General features: G+C 40.0%; 3 protein-coding genes across 7 annotated transcripts; 2 read left to right on the top strand and 1 right to left on the bottom strand.

The window, feature by feature from the left end:
- The first annotated feature begins 1449 nt into the window (after positions 1-1449).
- On the top strand, positions 1450-4700 carry LOC117754816 (ADP-ribosylation factor-like protein 6). Of its 2 annotated transcripts, XM_034574098.1 has the most exons (9): positions 1450-1724; positions 1901-1951; positions 2050-2111; positions 2232-2300; positions 2401-2495; positions 2983-3112; positions 3643-3698; positions 3818-3830; positions 4325-4700. In XM_034574098.1, exons 1-9 carry the CDS (start codon positions 1602-1604, stop codon positions 4356-4358), a joined length of 633 nt encoding a protein of 210 aa, XP_034429989.1. In that variant the 5' UTR covers positions 1450-1601; the 3' UTR covers positions 4359-4700. The 2 variants fall into 2 exon arrangements, with proteins under 2 accessions (XP_034429989.1, XP_034429990.1); XM_034574099.1 differs by lacking the exon at positions 1901-1951.
- Positions 4701-4873: 173 nt separating this feature from the next.
- On the bottom strand, positions 4874-9607 carry LOC117754815 (F-box only protein 47-like). Of its 2 annotated transcripts, XM_034574097.1 has the most exons (11): positions 9523-9607; positions 9109-9309; positions 8719-8880; positions 8527-8603; positions 7890-7964; positions 7454-7562; positions 6938-7111; positions 6550-6699; positions 6323-6465; positions 5946-6105; positions 4874-5401 (listed from the first exon to the last, which is right to left on the bottom strand). In XM_034574097.1, coding segments are annotated over exons 1-11 (1353 nt in total). In that variant the 5' UTR covers positions 9524-9607; the 3' UTR covers positions 4874-5300. The 2 variants fall into 2 exon arrangements, with proteins under 2 accessions (XP_034429988.1, XP_034429987.1); XM_034574096.1 differs by lacking the exon at positions 9523-9607 and having other exon boundaries at positions 9109-9480.
- Positions 9608-11601: 1994 nt separating this feature from the next.
- LOC117755288 (claudin-14-like) lies at positions 11602-15761 on the top strand. 3 transcript variants are annotated; one of them, XM_034574958.1, is made up of 3 exons: positions 11602-11756; positions 12965-13226; positions 14572-15761. In XM_034574958.1, exons 2-3 carry the CDS (start codon positions 12993-12995, stop codon positions 15076-15078), a joined length of 741 nt encoding a protein of 246 aa, XP_034430849.1. In that variant the 5' UTR covers positions 11602-11756; positions 12965-12992; the 3' UTR covers positions 15079-15761. The 3 variants fall into 3 exon arrangements, with proteins under 3 accessions (XP_034430849.1, XP_034430848.1, XP_034430847.1); XM_034574957.1 differs by lacking the exon at positions 11602-11756 and adding an exon at positions 12586-12821; XM_034574956.1 differs by lacking the exon at positions 11602-11756 and adding an exon at positions 12586-12876 and having other exon boundaries at positions 14572-15760.
- Positions 15762-16337: the final 576 nt, after the last annotated feature.

Below are 16337 nucleotides of genomic sequence, written 5' to 3'. Positions count from 1 at the left end.
AAAAATCTGGGGCCGAGCAAAGACAATCGAAAGCGACATTGATTCAGTGGAAGAAATACTATCTTATATCTCTCAGGCTGTGAAACACTGTTGTTTTAGTGGAGGAGAAACTTGAAGAACTTTAACATTTCATCACAGAGACAGAGTCAACGCTGCAACCAGGGCTCAACTCACCTCACTGTTGGCAGATGTCCGCTCAGAATATACATATATATAAATATATATATATCATATTTGAAAATGTCTTCATATGACACTTTTTAAAAGACATGTTTTAATTTTTTCTTCCCAGAGATATGAAAAAACTAAATCTAACAATATTATTGTCACATGTATTTAACTGTGTTTAAAATGAAGCTCAATCAGGGAGACTTTCTTTAAGTCTCCTTCATGCACAACTCTTCCCCCTTCCTGCCTCTTCTAATCAGCTGACTCTTGAATGAGTATGGTAATCCAATCAGATTTTGCCATAATCTTCTTCAGCCAATCATGTCGTTGCTGACAACTTTCAATCTGTTGTTCTCTGCCAGCTGTCATTTCAGTGATTCGCTGTCTCCCTCGTTCTCCTCAGTCGCCTCCAGTCTCCACCTCAAGAGCCCTGGTCGAGTCCATTTGAGTTCACTCATCTCATTCAGCTCCTCAACATTTTCTAGATCCCAGCAACCACCACCAGTATCTAGACCCCGGCAGGTTTCCTATAGTATGCAGCCATGTCCCCTTTCAACTTTGATCACATCACAAAGGGTCTAAGCACCAATTACACTCATTTATATCACATCACTTTCAATTCTCACTGTGCACGGTAATACATTTAGTTACTTCTGTCTTATTCTTCAACAGGAAATTTACATAAGCACACGTAACTAATCACCAAGAGATGGCGCTGTTGGACCAGTGAGTATCTCCAGAGCTGCCATGTGATGAGGCTAAATTCAGTTCTTCTCATTATAATGCAGTTTTAACTTTAGATATTTAATTCAAAGACAGATGTCTTGATTATTATGCTGTCATGTGAGTTTATTGTGACCATGATCCCTTTTTCTGATTTTGACAATTGGAAATGTATCTTGGAATGTTGCTGCTTATTTGTTTTAATTTACAACAACGCTACCATCTGTAACAGATGGATTGAGTCAGATAGTAGCACAACAGACAGACAACAGATTGACGCACTTTTGTTTTTTATTTAACTTCAGAAGATGCCGGAGCTGCTGCTGCTTTTTGTTTGTATGTGTCTTCAAGGGGCTGATATAAGAGGGGCCCCCTCTGACAGGAAATGTGCTTTAAAGTAATAAATGCATTAGGATTGGAGGGGGGGACTGGGAAGCTCCATTCACCATGATCAGGTCACCGGGTGGTTCACAACAGCTTAATTCGCTCCCTAATAGGATTACCTGTCACAAGCCGGGATGCCCAGGCGGCATCTCAGCGTGTGACACAATTCTCTGCAAGTGGGGACATGCTATTCCACGGCTATTTTCCCATTTTTTCGCTTCTTTGAGATTTTGCAGATGTAGGGCTCATAATTACCAGTGATTGGACCACCTAGGGGGGTTATGTGTTTGAAGGTTTAAATGGTGAAGAGGTAATAACAGAGTGTCATGGGGCTGCTGGATAAACTGTCGGGCTGGCTCGGCCTGAAGAAGAAAGAGGTCAACGTTTTGTGTTTGGGGCTGGACAACAGCGGCAAGACCACCATCATCAACCAACTGAAGCCGGCGAATGTAAGTGCACGACACTGGGCTACGTTGTGAGTTAAGTGAGAGGCCTTTCTTCATGTAGCCCTGCCACGTGAGCGCACTCAGACTTGTTATACAAACACTAATCTTTTTTAACACAATGAGAAGGCCTTTCAAAATCTTCATTTCACTGCAATCATTCACTGATTGCTTGTTTTCAGCGTTCGAATCATGTAGGCCCATTGTCAGAGGAGTGGAAACATGTTAGTCAGGTAAAGCCAATATCATACTCTCCTCATACCATGTACTTGTTGACGTACTATTGCCATTACTTGTCTGTTTGTGTGTGTGTGTGTGTGTGTGCATGCAGACCCAGGCACAAGAAATAGTCCCAACAATTGGCTTCAACATTGAAAAGTTCAAGAGTTCAAGGTAGAATCCAACAGATATTAAAATGTGTTTCAACCAACTTTCATAAATAATGTATTAAATGACTGAAGCAGCATCATCATCCTGAGCTGATCCCCCTCCTCTCCCTCCCTCTGCGAGCAGCCTGTCGTTCACAGTGTTTGATATGTCCGGGCAGAGCAGATACAGAAACCTGTGGGAGCATTACTACAAGTACGAAACACACGATGTGCCCGTCACTCATTCTAAATATTAAATACATATCAGCAGGGTTGTGTGTCGGTTGTAACGTCTGTGCTCCTGTCCCCCTCAGAGAGAGTCACGCCATCATCTTTGTCATCGACAGCGGAGACAAACTGAGGATGGTCGTTGCCAAAGAGGAGCTCGATATTCTTCTTAACCACGAGGGTACAAAATACATGAATTCTGTCGCAATGATTTTTTGAAAAAAGGCTAATTGTGGATACAGTTTCCAGTTTATTTAGCCTGACATGTTTACAACACCTGCAGGATACTGTTTACTAAGATATATGTCGGACTATAGGAAAATATCTGGCATGGTTTAGGGTTTATCTGTGAACTAATGGAGAGAATTATTTTATTATATATATATGAGTCAGATGTTTCCAGTGGAAGACCACCCTTAGTTTATTTGAGTCATCATTTCTATAAGCACAATACAATGAGTATCTAGTTTTAGTTCTCTATTGTAAATCATTATCCAACACTGACAGAATGTACATTGTCTGAGAACAAATACACATTTTAATGTAGCTATCTTGAAACTTTCATCCCAAACTGACAATAATCAGTATCAGTGTTAACATCATTTGATCTTTTGATCTTTTCTCTTGGCTTTGATCTCAGTGGCCAACATGTTTTTCTCATCACCCAGATATCCGCAGCAAAAAGATACCAGTGTTGTTCTTTGCTAACAAGACGGACCTGCGGGACGCCATGTCTTCTGTCAAGGTCTCACAGATGTTGTCGTTGGAGAACATCCGAGACAAACCCTGGCACATCTGGTAACACATCTGTCAAATACGTCCATTTGAGGCTGCACACTGTCCAAAGCTCCAATGTTTAGCTTGTTTTTTGCTTTACAGTACTGTGGTCATGTGGCCACTTTAGTGTAATAATATTCACCCTGATGAAGTATCTCTAAGGAAGGTATTTAGGTGCATTTAGTTGACTGAATTTGGTAACTTCCCATCAGCAACATTTTGTGCTTCCGCAGCTTAAAGTCTTAAATAGAGATAATAAAGTGCCCAGGTATATTTACTCTGCTCTTTTTCTGGTTCTGTTTACTAGTCTGTTTACTATTTCTGTCTGCTGCTCACAGGTTAAACATTATTGGGAGCAACAGACAGTTAATTAAAAGAGTAGCTCTCTTTCGTGTGCCTGCGTTTTCCACCCTGTTTACTCATTAGCCAGATGGGAGGCAGATGGATTAAGAGCTAGGAAGCTTTAAACATCCAGGATCCCAGAAATGTCATGAGAAAGTAAACGTGTACCACGAAGAGATTAACTCCTTGACATCTTGTTTTCTTTCCAGTGCCAGCAACGCTATCAAGGGAGAGGGCCTCCAGGAAGGGCTGGACTGGCTGCAAGGTAACACGGCTGATTAATCAGACTGTCATGCTGTGGTCTAAAGAGAACATTTCAATATCAATGTTCAAATGCTGTCTGAAGACTTATTGAGATTGTGTCTTTTCTTCCCATACTTGTAGAGCAAATTGCACAGTAAGTATCATGGTGCCGTCTCGTGTCAACATGTGAAGTGATTGTGGTGCTAGATTGTATATCAGCGTCCTTCTGGATAGGATTTAAAACATGGGAGGTCCAAAAAACAATACTGGTGTGGAAAAAATGATTTTTAAATCACTCAACCTCCGCTAGAAAAATCCCATCCAAATGAGGTCTATGTGTTGTATATGTTGTGGTTAACTTTTTTTACCTTTGTCCAATTTGAATGTAGATGCTAATTAAAACATAACCCACTCAAACTTAGCACCCGGTTTATATGGAAGATTTGCTGCATGTCTTTTCCATTCCCTTCTCCACTTTTTTTACTCTTTAACACTTAACAGTGTCCTATGAAATAAAAGCTTAAAATAAAATGTTTTTCAGTTTTTTTACAAGTTTGACTTTTGCTTTTCATTTTGAACCTGTATCCAAACAGATATGAAGCAAACACAACCAGGCTAAATAGAGAAAATGTTTCTGTTTTTTGTCAGATCACATCAAAACAATGAACAAATGAACGACTGAAAGGTTTGTGACCAGGGACGAGTCATGGATGCAGTAATCTCAATCTCATCCACCTAACAGAGTATTCATCACTTAATGTTGCAGGCCTTAAACTTCAATGTGAAGTAGCCTAGTACTTCCTGTTCATGCTACAAGTTTGACACCATGTTTCTTTAAGAAAGTACTTATAGTATAATTTGTATGACTACTGTGTTTAAACGTAAAGCTCTATGTTGTGCTTACATGTTATAAGTAAGCAAATGTAAACAGTCTGAATGTATTCCTTTTAAATAAAAACGTTGAAAAATGTCATTCATAACATTTCCTGAAACTCCTTTTTTATTCCATGACACAATTGATCAATTTCATCAACTGATTTTTTTGTAAATGCTAATGTCACCACTGAATATTGTTCTACCTGGAGGATGTTAAAATGTGTTATTTGCAGAGTGCTTGCTGTGTTTCTGTATTTGTAAATGAAGACAAATTAGAACTGAAAATATATCAATTTAATAAACTATACAAAAAACAATGTTATCACTGTATCACAACTATATTTACACAGAGAGGCAACGTGAATAAATAGCATCAAATAAATATTGTTACTGTTAATGAATAAATATTAAGAACTGTTTATAAATATCCAAGATGTTAAAAGCGACCATAGATATTTAATTGAGACAAATGTCATTCGTATAAATAACTGTGCAGTTTGTTTAAATAATTAAGCAAATGCAATCTTGTTTATAGCATGTAGTGAACTGTCAGCGAAATCCATCCTCCGATTTCTCTGAACTTTCAAACCAACCATGGAAACACCACCAATGTTCAATTCTTAGGACTTGTAAACATCTTATCGCGCTCTGTCTCTCTACAGTTACTCTCCTTCGTTATTGCCATGTCTTTCTCCTCCATCTCTTCTTACTCTGCTCCACATCGTGTCACTTTCAATCCGCATGAGTCCTATTTCAGCAGCATGTGGAGGAATTTGGTGTGGAAGCGAGCGCTGGACTCCATGAGGATACACAGCGTCTGGAAATTCTCCCTGTCTCCAAGGTGGTTCCCTGGAACACATTGTGTTAAGGAAAAGGTCACTCATCTAAAGGTGTGTGAACCACAGGTTTAGAGAATATAACTTCATAGTGGTCGAGAGTGTAGTGACATGAACGACAAGCTTAAATATATGAAATAAACACTTAACATAAATAATCCACAGCAGGGCTTAAACAGGTACATTTTTTCATATATCCACATATAATAATTGTGTTAATTTGTTTGTATTATTGGCCACTAGCTAAACTTATGGTTTCACCTACCATGAATACAACTGAATGGTTTATCTATATATGCAGACTATTTATTTATATGAATTTTACAATTGTACATCTCCCCATCAGTAAATTCCATTTAATCGACCCACATTCATATTGTTACCCGTTACCCACTATAATCCTGCTCTGATGACATCAAAAATACTGTGGGTGTTAAATCACAATAAATCACAACGGTACCCACAAAGATTCAAGTTACCAATCACAATTTGTCCTGGTGCTAAGACATAATAACTTCATGGAATAAAATCAAGACTTTAAAAGTGCCACCACTTACCTGTGACATAAAAATCAAAGAACTCCCTGGTGACTTCTACGAACATGTTCTCCAGTTGTTGGATGAAGTAGAACTTTTCAGGAGTGGTGTTAAAGACGTTACAAAGCTGTCGTACCAACTTCACCGCCCAGCTCATGTGGTAGCCCTCCTTCTCACACACCTGATGATGAAGCCACACGAAACAGAAAACTTTATGATAAGGTTTATGAAAACTGCTCTGATGGAACGGAGATGTTTAGTCTAATATTCACCAACTAATCATGTGTTCTAACTGCATTGTATCATATCAAAAGAAGGACAATGATGATAAATTTCTTTTTTTTAATTAAAGGCCAATAAAAGCCGAATATGGGACAGTATGCAGCTGATGATCTCACCAGTATCATGTAGACGATGAGTCTGGAGATCTCCTGGAGGCGTCCGTTCAGGGCCTTGCTGGCCAGGACGGTGTAGCAGAGATTGCTGCCGCACAGAACCAAGAGACGAGCCACGTTTTCCACATGCCACGGCTGGGGAATGACTGGACAAGATCAAAATATACTGTGGTCTGTCTATCTGGAGGTCTACAACATGAACACATTTAAGAACCACTGAAGTATGATACCGATGAGCTCCTCCAGGATCGCCAGCATTGATTCGTTGCTCCAGCCTTTGACTTCTAGTTTGCCTAACAGCAGAAGGATGGCCTGGGCCAGGTCCCACAGGGTCGTGTGAGGCAGCCCTGTCTCTAACAGATCCTGCCAACCCAGAGTACCTGGAACCCAGAGTAGAGAGAAACTCAAACACTTATAACTCTTTTACACAGAGATTTGGGGAATTATTAGATAGATTGCACAGAAAAACTTAGCAAAGAACAACAGTTTGAACAAGTGCTCAGGGTGTGAGTATAAACAAATCAAGAAACATCAATCTCAGCATGTTCTCATTAAGTCAAATAAATTGATTGATTTTACTACCTGTTATTAAACAAAAGGTTTTAAAAGTGATCTTACCCTCAGGCAGCTGTGGTCCATAGAGGATGAACAGCAAGTGAGCCTGGGTGACCAGGGGCCAAGGCCTCAGAAGTTGTGTTAGCCAGAACTGACACTCTGGCTGGTTCAGCCACGGATCCAACAGAACCTGACGACAGAACAGACGGAACTGCACCTCCTGGTACCTCCTCACCCCTGACGTCAGACATTAAGTAAAGACAAGAAAGTAAGTAAGACAACATGTTTTTTGTTACATGCTTCAGGATTTCACAAGCCTCATCAGGAGAAGGCCCAGAGAAGAGAGGAAGCACTGCTATTGGCTCATCCTCTTCTCTGTTGTTCAAACAACTCAGACTTAAAACTAACTTCTGCTCATCACTGCCTTCATCACCATGGATCTGAGGCAGGGAGACTGAAATGAACGACATGCAAGTATTACAGACTGGACACAGTGGGTTTGATGGAGAGAACACTTCAGCTCCATCCTCTTCAACACTCAGCAGTATTTTCACACCAAGACAGACTTAAAACACACACCTGGTTTTGCAGAGATAACTGCCTCCACTTTTTGCAGCAGGTTTGTGAGCTCACACAGGAAGTTGAACACTCTGTGGCACTCCAGCTCATCCCAGCCTGCAATCAGTGTCTTTAAAGGGACGGGACAAAAAAACAAGAACACAATTAGTCTTGATAAAGTTTATTCATTCTTATGAGCCTTATGAAATGTTATTGTAAAAGACAGCTGATTTTGATTCTTTATCTGTGCCTGGTGCTGCACTTCAGCATGTCACTTTACTAGGCTCTAAATAAAGGGTGTGAATGTTTGTTACAAGAAAGATTGTATAAGTAGATTAGAGGAGGAAGTCTTCGGGTTTGATGGAGTCAGCATGCGATTATGTTGCTTAGCTGTATTTGAATTTCGATTAAGGATCACTTTAGTAGACAATTTCTAGTCTTTATATGAGTCTCTCACCTTGAGCAAGACACCACAGCTGGAGAAACCGATGCAGTTGGGAATTGGACACTGCTCTAACATGAAGCAGGGAATCTGAAAGAAATCAATAGGACATTTCTGTGAGATTAATCTGCCCATTTAATACAATCATCAATAAGTATGTAGGCTTGTGCAATAGTCACACATGTAATAATGCCAATTAGAATCATCATGGTACTCTATACTAACAATTTTACTGCTTAGTGCTGTTAACAATGAAAACAATTAAACCAGGTGTAAAAACTACGACAGCTTGTGCCTTTAAATCGAATGATGAATCAGACATTCTCAGAGCAAAGTGATTTTTCAACAGGCTGAAATTATTTGACATATAATGAAGACATTTTAAAAAAGGAAAATTATTTTTTTACAGATGCAGAGAAGACAATAAAAAAAATGTCATAATATTTCTAATGAACCTTCTTAAAATTATTGAAAAGTATGTTAACATTTTTTTTAAATAATCAATATTTTATTGTTCATCTCCACTAAATGTGTAAAATAAGCTTGCCTTAGCCAGAGAGCCTATTTCTATTTTCTTTGGCTCCTATCAAAATAAAAGAGACTGATGTACTTCACACAATATTCTGTTCTCACTTCTAAACTCATTTCTTACCTGAGAGAACCTCTTAAAGATAAACTTCAACCTTTCCTTTGTTGGTAGCAGAAGTGTACATCTCTTGAATAATAAACCTGAGACAGTCAAAACAAATGCACATTATTCAAGTAAAAAATTAATAATTCTGGCCTCCCCCATTGTTTAACTAAACATGGTAGCTTCTATATCCCTTCTATAACTGCTTCATACCCAGACTTCTGTAGTGCCCAATAGTGGATATCTGCTCCTTGCAGGTGGAGTGGTGAAATCTTTGGGTGATCATTTTATTCTTCCAGGCCGCAGTGGAGATGTAGTCCAAGATGCATTGAGTGATTTCTTTGGACACCATGCTAAAGACACTGATCTCCAGCACTGACAAACACAAGCATTTTCATTCACAAAAATTAAATAAAACTGGTGCAAACGTGACAGATACAAATAATGAAATGTTTTTTTGACAAACATATAAACACTAAACTAAACTTTTATCACCCAAGCCTTCAGTGGGCTTCATGTATGTCTTCACTACTTTTCATGACACAACTTGTGTTGAATTCAGTTCCAGAAACACACTGAAGGTCAGGTGAAGCAGTTCCCCACCTGTCAGCTGATCCAGGATCATGTTGAACACCTCCACTGGGAGTGTGTGGAGGGAGCTACTGCTGCTGACCACCTGGCTGCGGGTCCTGATGGTTCTGGCCGGGGCAACGCTCCTCCTGTGTCTCTGGCTGCTGTACATCAGTGTGTACCTGCTGTCATTTCTCAAAGCTTTCTTAACCATGACCATCCCCACTGAGTCCACTGCAGAGACAAACATGGAGTTACAGAATACTTTAGCTAACTTAGCTAAAACTCCTCTGACTAGAACCAACTAGGCTAAGTCACAAGCTAACCGAGCTAGCGCTAGCTAAACTGTACTCTTAACAAACTAGTGCTGGCTAACTTTATAAACGCTTCCATTTAAGTAGTGGCAGAAAAAAATAGTTATACACACTGGAGTTAAATACATCTTACTGATACTATAAACTTAGAGACGGTTGATGTCAGCTGTAAAAGTGAGTTAGCTCTGTGTTAGCTGCCTGTTAGCTCTGTGTTAGCAGCCTGTTAGTTGTGTGTTTAATTGTGCGTTAGCTCTGTGCTAGCTCTGGCCTATCTCTGTGTTAGCTCTGTGCTAGCTTTGTGTTAGCTCTGTGCTAGCTTTGTGTTAGCTCTGTGCTAGCTCTGTGCTAGCTGACTTTGATGAGCCGGTCACTGCGGCGCCAAATGAACAAGTGTAGTTCACTGACAGTAAAATAAACTACTACTTCTTCTTCCTGTAAGAAAACAATAACCTGTTCGAGTAGTTTATAAGTTTTCATGAAATATTACTCAGACACTCACCTGTCGCAGGTTAGTGAAACTTTTAAAAATGTCCCTGAAGTACAACAGAGAACTAGAGCTGCTTGAAAGGGAAAAACCTCCAGAATAAAGTCCTAATAGTTCAATAATAAAGTTGTTTTATTACGACAATAAAGTCCCAATGTTACAAGAATAAAGTTGTATTGCTATGAGAACGAAGTCTCAATTATACAATGATATGTTCGTAATTTTACAAGAAAAAGTTGTACTATTACAAGAATAAACTCGTGGTAAAGTTGTTGTACTATGACAATAAAGTCTTACTAAAACAAGAATAAAGTTCTGATAAAGTTAATATGTTTAGACAATTCATTCATAAGAGTACAAGAATAAATTTGTAATACAAGAATGAAGTCACAATATTACAAGAATACAGTATTAATATTAAGAGCATGAGGTCATAGTATTACATTAATAAAGTCATACTAGCACATGAATAAAGTTGTAATATTACAAGAATTAAAATGTTTTATGATGAAGGATGTCAAAATATCCCATACAAGAATACAGTCCTAATATTAAAGTTGTGATGTTAGAAGAATAAAGTAGTAATATTAAAATATCATTTTTAAAATCCTTGTTTTTCATTATGGCCCTTATACTCTGCACTGTAATAATATTAAAAACAAAGAAAAGCATATCTAGCTGTATAGTTATTAGCACTGGCTATTTACTAATGTGAGAAACAATATACAAAGCTAGTGTGTGTGTGTGTGTGTGTGTGTGTGTGTGGTCTTTAAAGTAGGCCACTTCTGCCTTGAGTTACTCTTCTGTGTATACACATTATTAAAAGGGTGTGTGTAGTGCAGAGAAGTTTGCAGCTTTCCAAACCTCTGCACACATAAAAGAGACTTCAAAATAAGAACGGCCTGTGTTACACGGTCGACGTGGCCGTGCTGCCCTCCAGCAGTGTGTGCTTCAAAACCAGCTATGCTCAGCTGCTAATCACAGGATTACTCTGCTTAACTAAGACTATTAAGTGTTCCACATTCAAATGGCGTCTCCCACAGGCGGACCTTGGAGAGGATCATCCCTGCACTACAGGGCTCTGACAGAGAGCTGAACACTACACAGAGGACCCAGGAGAAGGGCAAGGAAAAGGCTCCTGTGTACTGACAGGATGTCACGGTGGGTTGGGACAGAGAGATAAGAACCACCAAGCGAGAAGATGGACTTAGAAGATGAACTCAGGATAGAAGTGAAGCTTTGACTCACCTCACCTGGCTGCTTACACAGTGAGTACACCACATTACCATGAAGTCAAATGTGACTGTCAGCTTTTACATGTCTGATGATTACGTGAATTTGTAGGCTACCTCATGAAATCGGCATTTCATTCATTCTTCTCTTTATTATTCAGGGAGCTGAGTTACTGGGAGTAAAACAGCCCAACCAGTGAGGACAATATCTCCTCTGTCTGTCTCTGCTCTGCCTCCGACAGTTGACATCCGCCCTGTTTATCTGTCGGGAGCAACATGTCAGCAGCAGTGCTTTCTCTCATGTCATCTCTGACATGATGCTCCCGGCACTGACAGGGATAATGCCAATGATAATATCTGGCCAGTCATTTATTTGACAGGCCAGACACACACACACACACACACACACACACACACACACACACACACACACACACACACACACACACACACACACACACACACACACACACACACATTGTACTTGTCGGTTTAAGCAGAGGCAGAGACAGAAGGAGCTGGTCAGTGTGGAATCAATGCCACTGACCTTATTTCTCTGGAACTCCTCCAACTATGTCTCCATCACTTAGGAGGAGTGTGCCGTCTGGACACCTGTGACCAAGGCTCTGTAGTCCTCATGTAACCCTGTTGGTGAGTATTTAAAATATGGATGGATTATTAATTAATCAAGATGCTTGTAACAGCTTTGCTTATACTTGTTATGTCTCCTGTGTAGTCGATCATTAAGGCAGCACAATGAGGCCTGTATCTGTGATATTTACAGTAAGAGGTCCCAACGGCACCAGGTCTAACACTGAACAACAATCAGGCTTTATAAACAGCCTCTGCTCTCTGAGGAAGTCTAAAAAACAATGGTTTGTTTTTCTCTGGTTCTAACATTTAAAGTGTTTGCAGGAAAAACAGGCTATTTCTAATGTAAGAAGTATTATTTGCCCCTTTATGTTACTATTGTATTTTTTAGACTTAAGTTAAGTAGTGTAAAATATTTCGCCTGCTCATTATTCAGGATCTTTTCACCCAGAGAACATTTTGTTCAAAACATTGAGGAGGGACATAAGTAAATGCTTAACTACCTATTTTCTTTCCGCGAGGGAGGGCATCATTACTTGAGGCCTGGATCTAGGGGGAGACAGCTGTGGAATATGTGTGAGAAAAGTCCCAGATGATGACGGAGAATAATTGGACATAATAGAATTCGGCCCATTAGTACAACAACAATCTCTTCCTGCCACAGTCTGGAGCCCCGCTCTGTCATCAACTCTCTCAAATACCCTGCAGAGCTGTGAAAAATGTTCAAAGTTAGTGGTTTATAACAGCGACTCTCAGCTTGGGCGCTTTCTGTAAATGTTTAATTTCCCCTCTCTCCCTTCCTGAGGGGTGGCGTACAGAGCTCGACAAATAGCCTGCTGTGGTTTGCCCTCCTGAGGGGAGCGTTAAGCAGGTGAAGCCGAACAACGCTCTCATTAGTTACAGATGCAGTCATCTGCCACTCACCGGAGACTGATGACAGAATACTGAAAGTTTCCACTGTTGTTTCTGCCTGCGCTCCTCCAGAGACACTGACTCTGTGACTGGATGTCAGCTCAGTGGAATTTGCTCTACTGCTGGGGACCATGCAGATGAAAGGAGGAATCCAGCCACATCTGCAGCCTGGGGGACTGTAGCTTTGTTCCAAAAAGTGCTCAGTTTCATTTGGTGACATATAATTAAATCATCATTTTCTTGACTTCAGTGTATATTCCTGAGACTGGTGATTGACATCCACAGCTTTTTTTCCAGATTGTCTCCTGGTGTGTGTACATGCTCATCAGCTGTGCCTGTCTCTTTGTACTTTGCAGTTTGAGTGTCTGTCCGACTGAAACAATCATGGCCAGCATGGCGGTTCAGCTCCTCGGCTTCTTCTTGGGCCTGCTGGGGTTTGTTGGAACCGTGGCTGCGACTCTGCTTCCCCACTGGCGCAGCACGGCCTATGTGGGCTCCAACATCATCACAGCCACCGCCTACATGAAAGGCCTGTGGATGGAGTGTGTGTGGCACAGCACTGGCATTTATCAATGTGAGGTGTATAGATCTCTGTTGGCACTGCCACAGGACCTGCAGGTACTGCACATACACCATTTAGTGACAGTATTTAGATCAGGCAACTTAAAGTATCATGTATGCATGTATCTTAATGTATTTTACCTAAAGGAAAACTGAAATTAATGATAGATTAATGGTTTCTGTATTTATTTGATCAGAAATGTCATCACTGCTTTAGTTATTGCTTTTCTCTGCTTCAGATCATTTTCATTCAAATATTTACCAGACTTGAGATGCTAGCAGACACCTTAGAAATCATTATGGCTTTGTTTTTTAAACATTTTATTACATTTTACAGACAAAACAGTTTTTCAGATTTATTGGGTAAATATTCAGCAGATTATTATTACCCATTACCTGTTGAGTTCATGCAATTGTAGAGTGAATTGCCCAGAATGGTGGATGGAAGTATTTGAGGGAAACCAATAGAATTACAATTAAGTTACAACTGTGCTGAACAAATTCTTAAAACAAAATTATGTTAATGTTAATCCAGATGTGATTATACTAGAGAAACTATGTGTTGATGTATTGATTAACCAGTGCTTTGATTGATTGAATACTGAACCTGCTACAGGACAAAGTGCAGTTAATGGATACAGACTCTCAGAATAGGTTTTGCCCTGTGTTTCAACTCTGGCTTTACTTTCTTATTGTTTTTGGCCACACAGTCTGCACTGCTGTTTGTATAAATACATGTACAGTTGAAACATTTTAAATAATTTTCCCTTCTATTTTTACTTCATTAACCGCTAATATGTGTAAAGGTCTTGGTGTCGTAAGCTTTTTCTTGTCACTAACTGGGCTTATGAGTGACTAAAAATGGAAGTGACCTTGAAGCATTGTGGTCATAGCGTTTCAGGAAATACTTAATGTTTAACAAATTTGGCTGTGGCTAAACAAATACATATTCAATTTGTTTGCTTAAGATTTATTCACAGACAAGGAAATACACATTGTGTAACCTTCCATTACAATGTTTTGGATCATGGGATTGGCGAAAATTCGAACTCCTTGTCAAACCTCATCTGAACGAACTGTTACATAACTCCAGTAACAGAAATAAAAAGAATCATGTCTAAGTACTGTACTGTCAGGTTTCACAGCTTCAGTATTTCTCTTACTCTGGGTAGTTGGTAGTATTGCGTAATTTTTGTGGTGAACTTCTAAAATGTGAATTGGCATAGTTTTGAATCTTCACATTTTAAGCAGCTCTCATGGAATTCAGGAATTTCATAAAGTATCTAGATGATAAGAAGCTACTTTTTTTTCACTGATAAACGGGGCCTGGAGTCCTCAGTAGTCCAAACATAACAGCAGGTTCGGTACCATATTTGAAAGTGTTTGTTCTCCTCCACATTAGGCTGCCCGGGCCCTCATGGTGCTCTCCTGCATCACCTCAGTCCTGGCATCCCTGTTGTCTGTGATGGGGATGAAGTGTACCCGCTTCGCACGTGGCTCCCTGATCAAGTCTCCGCTGGCGATGAGCGGAGGGATATGTTTCCTCTGCGCAGGTGTCCTCTGTCTAGTCACCGTATCCTGGACCACCAATGATATCATAATGGACTTCTACGACCCCTTCCTCCCCAGCGGGCTGAAGTATGAGATCGGGCTGGCCGTGTACCTCGGATACGCCTCAGCCTGCCTCAGTCTGAGCGGAGGGCTGGTGCTGTGCTGGAGCAGCTGTGGTGACAGGTCACGGAGTCCACCGCGTATTCAGAGGAGTCAACCATCTTCGCCTCCCCCTGCCTTCAACCACATATACCCCCCTTCTCCACCATACAAGCCCCCTGAGGCCTTGAAGGACAATCGTACTCCATCAATTTGCTCCCTTTCCAGCAATGGATACAGGCTCAATAACTATGTCTGAAACAGGAGGATATACGAGCACAGTAACTGTGGTCATGAGAGCTGTGTCCAGTCTCCAACACTTCTACAACTTATTTTTTATTCTTTTAAATTGTTATTATTCTTTGCCTCCTACCTACCCATAAAAAAGGGGGATACGGAAATGGACCTGTCCCTCACATTTCTATACTTGACCAATAAGGATAAGACAACTTGACAAACGAACTTTGCTGTGACCAGGTCTGATGTCTGATTCACAAGGTACAAAAGTGTTGAAGAGAACTGATGAACTAAAACCTGTTGAACTGCTGTTATAAACCCAAAAGACCAGAAGGTGGCAGCATAGTCCTGCAAGTAGTCACAAAGATGGATTGTGTCAATTCCCATATTCTAACTTTAACACCCATGATAATATTTGACCAGTTGTTCTGTCACCTCCTTATTGAAGCCCATTTTTAGTTTGGGTTAACTCTTTGTTATAGTGAATGCTGTACATCAGTATTTATAAAACAAACACATTGTATTTAATGTCTGCATTCATTGTGTTTTAATCATTTTATTGCCCACGAAAATAAAGGTAGAATTATTGTTAGATTCTAATAATCTAAAAGCACCAATAATGGATGGATGGATAGATAGATAGATAGATAGATAGATAGATAGATAGATAGATAGATAGATAGATAGATAGATAGATAGATACCTTACAAATCTATTCTAAAACGTACTGACAGCCAATGTAAAGAGGCTAAAACCGGGGTATGCTGCTGTTCATTGTTTCTGACTCACTTTGCTGATATCCCTTATACTGATTCGCGTACATCTTCTAAAGGCCACTAGATGTCGCCAGAGGGCTTCTGATAAGTTGTTCATTCAGACTACATCCTGTGCTTAGATATAGCTGTTGGTTGATGTTTAGCAGTAACACACAGTCTGAAACTTTAAGCCGTGAATGTGAAAGTTATTTGTGACTCATCTATACAGCTTTTCCAGACTGTCTGTTTACCTGTAACACAGTGGACGCGTCTCTGTGGCTCATTTGTTAGAAAAGCATCCAATTAGAGGTGTCCTCTGTCTCACAGCCTGTCAGCCACACAGACACTAAATTAGAGGACGTGTCACAATAACAGCAAGACATTTTTCTTATTTCCAGCAGTCACACTAGACAACACATTTGTTTATACCAAGGAGCTATAAGATTGTAGCTCTGTTTGTGTTATAAGAGTTCCTATTGGAACTAGTTATTGTATGAAGCTGCTCTAGAAAAGTGAGTGACGTATT

The sequence above is a fragment of the Hippoglossus hippoglossus genome, chromosome 21 (assembly GCF_009819705.1).
Source record: "Hippoglossus hippoglossus isolate fHipHip1 chromosome 21, fHipHip1.pri, whole genome shotgun sequence".
Taxonomy (NCBI): Eukaryota; Metazoa; Chordata; class Actinopteri; order Pleuronectiformes; family Pleuronectidae; genus Hippoglossus; species Hippoglossus hippoglossus.
Note: the sequence above shows the minus strand (reverse complement) of the source record. Positions and strands in the feature narration are given on the sequence as shown.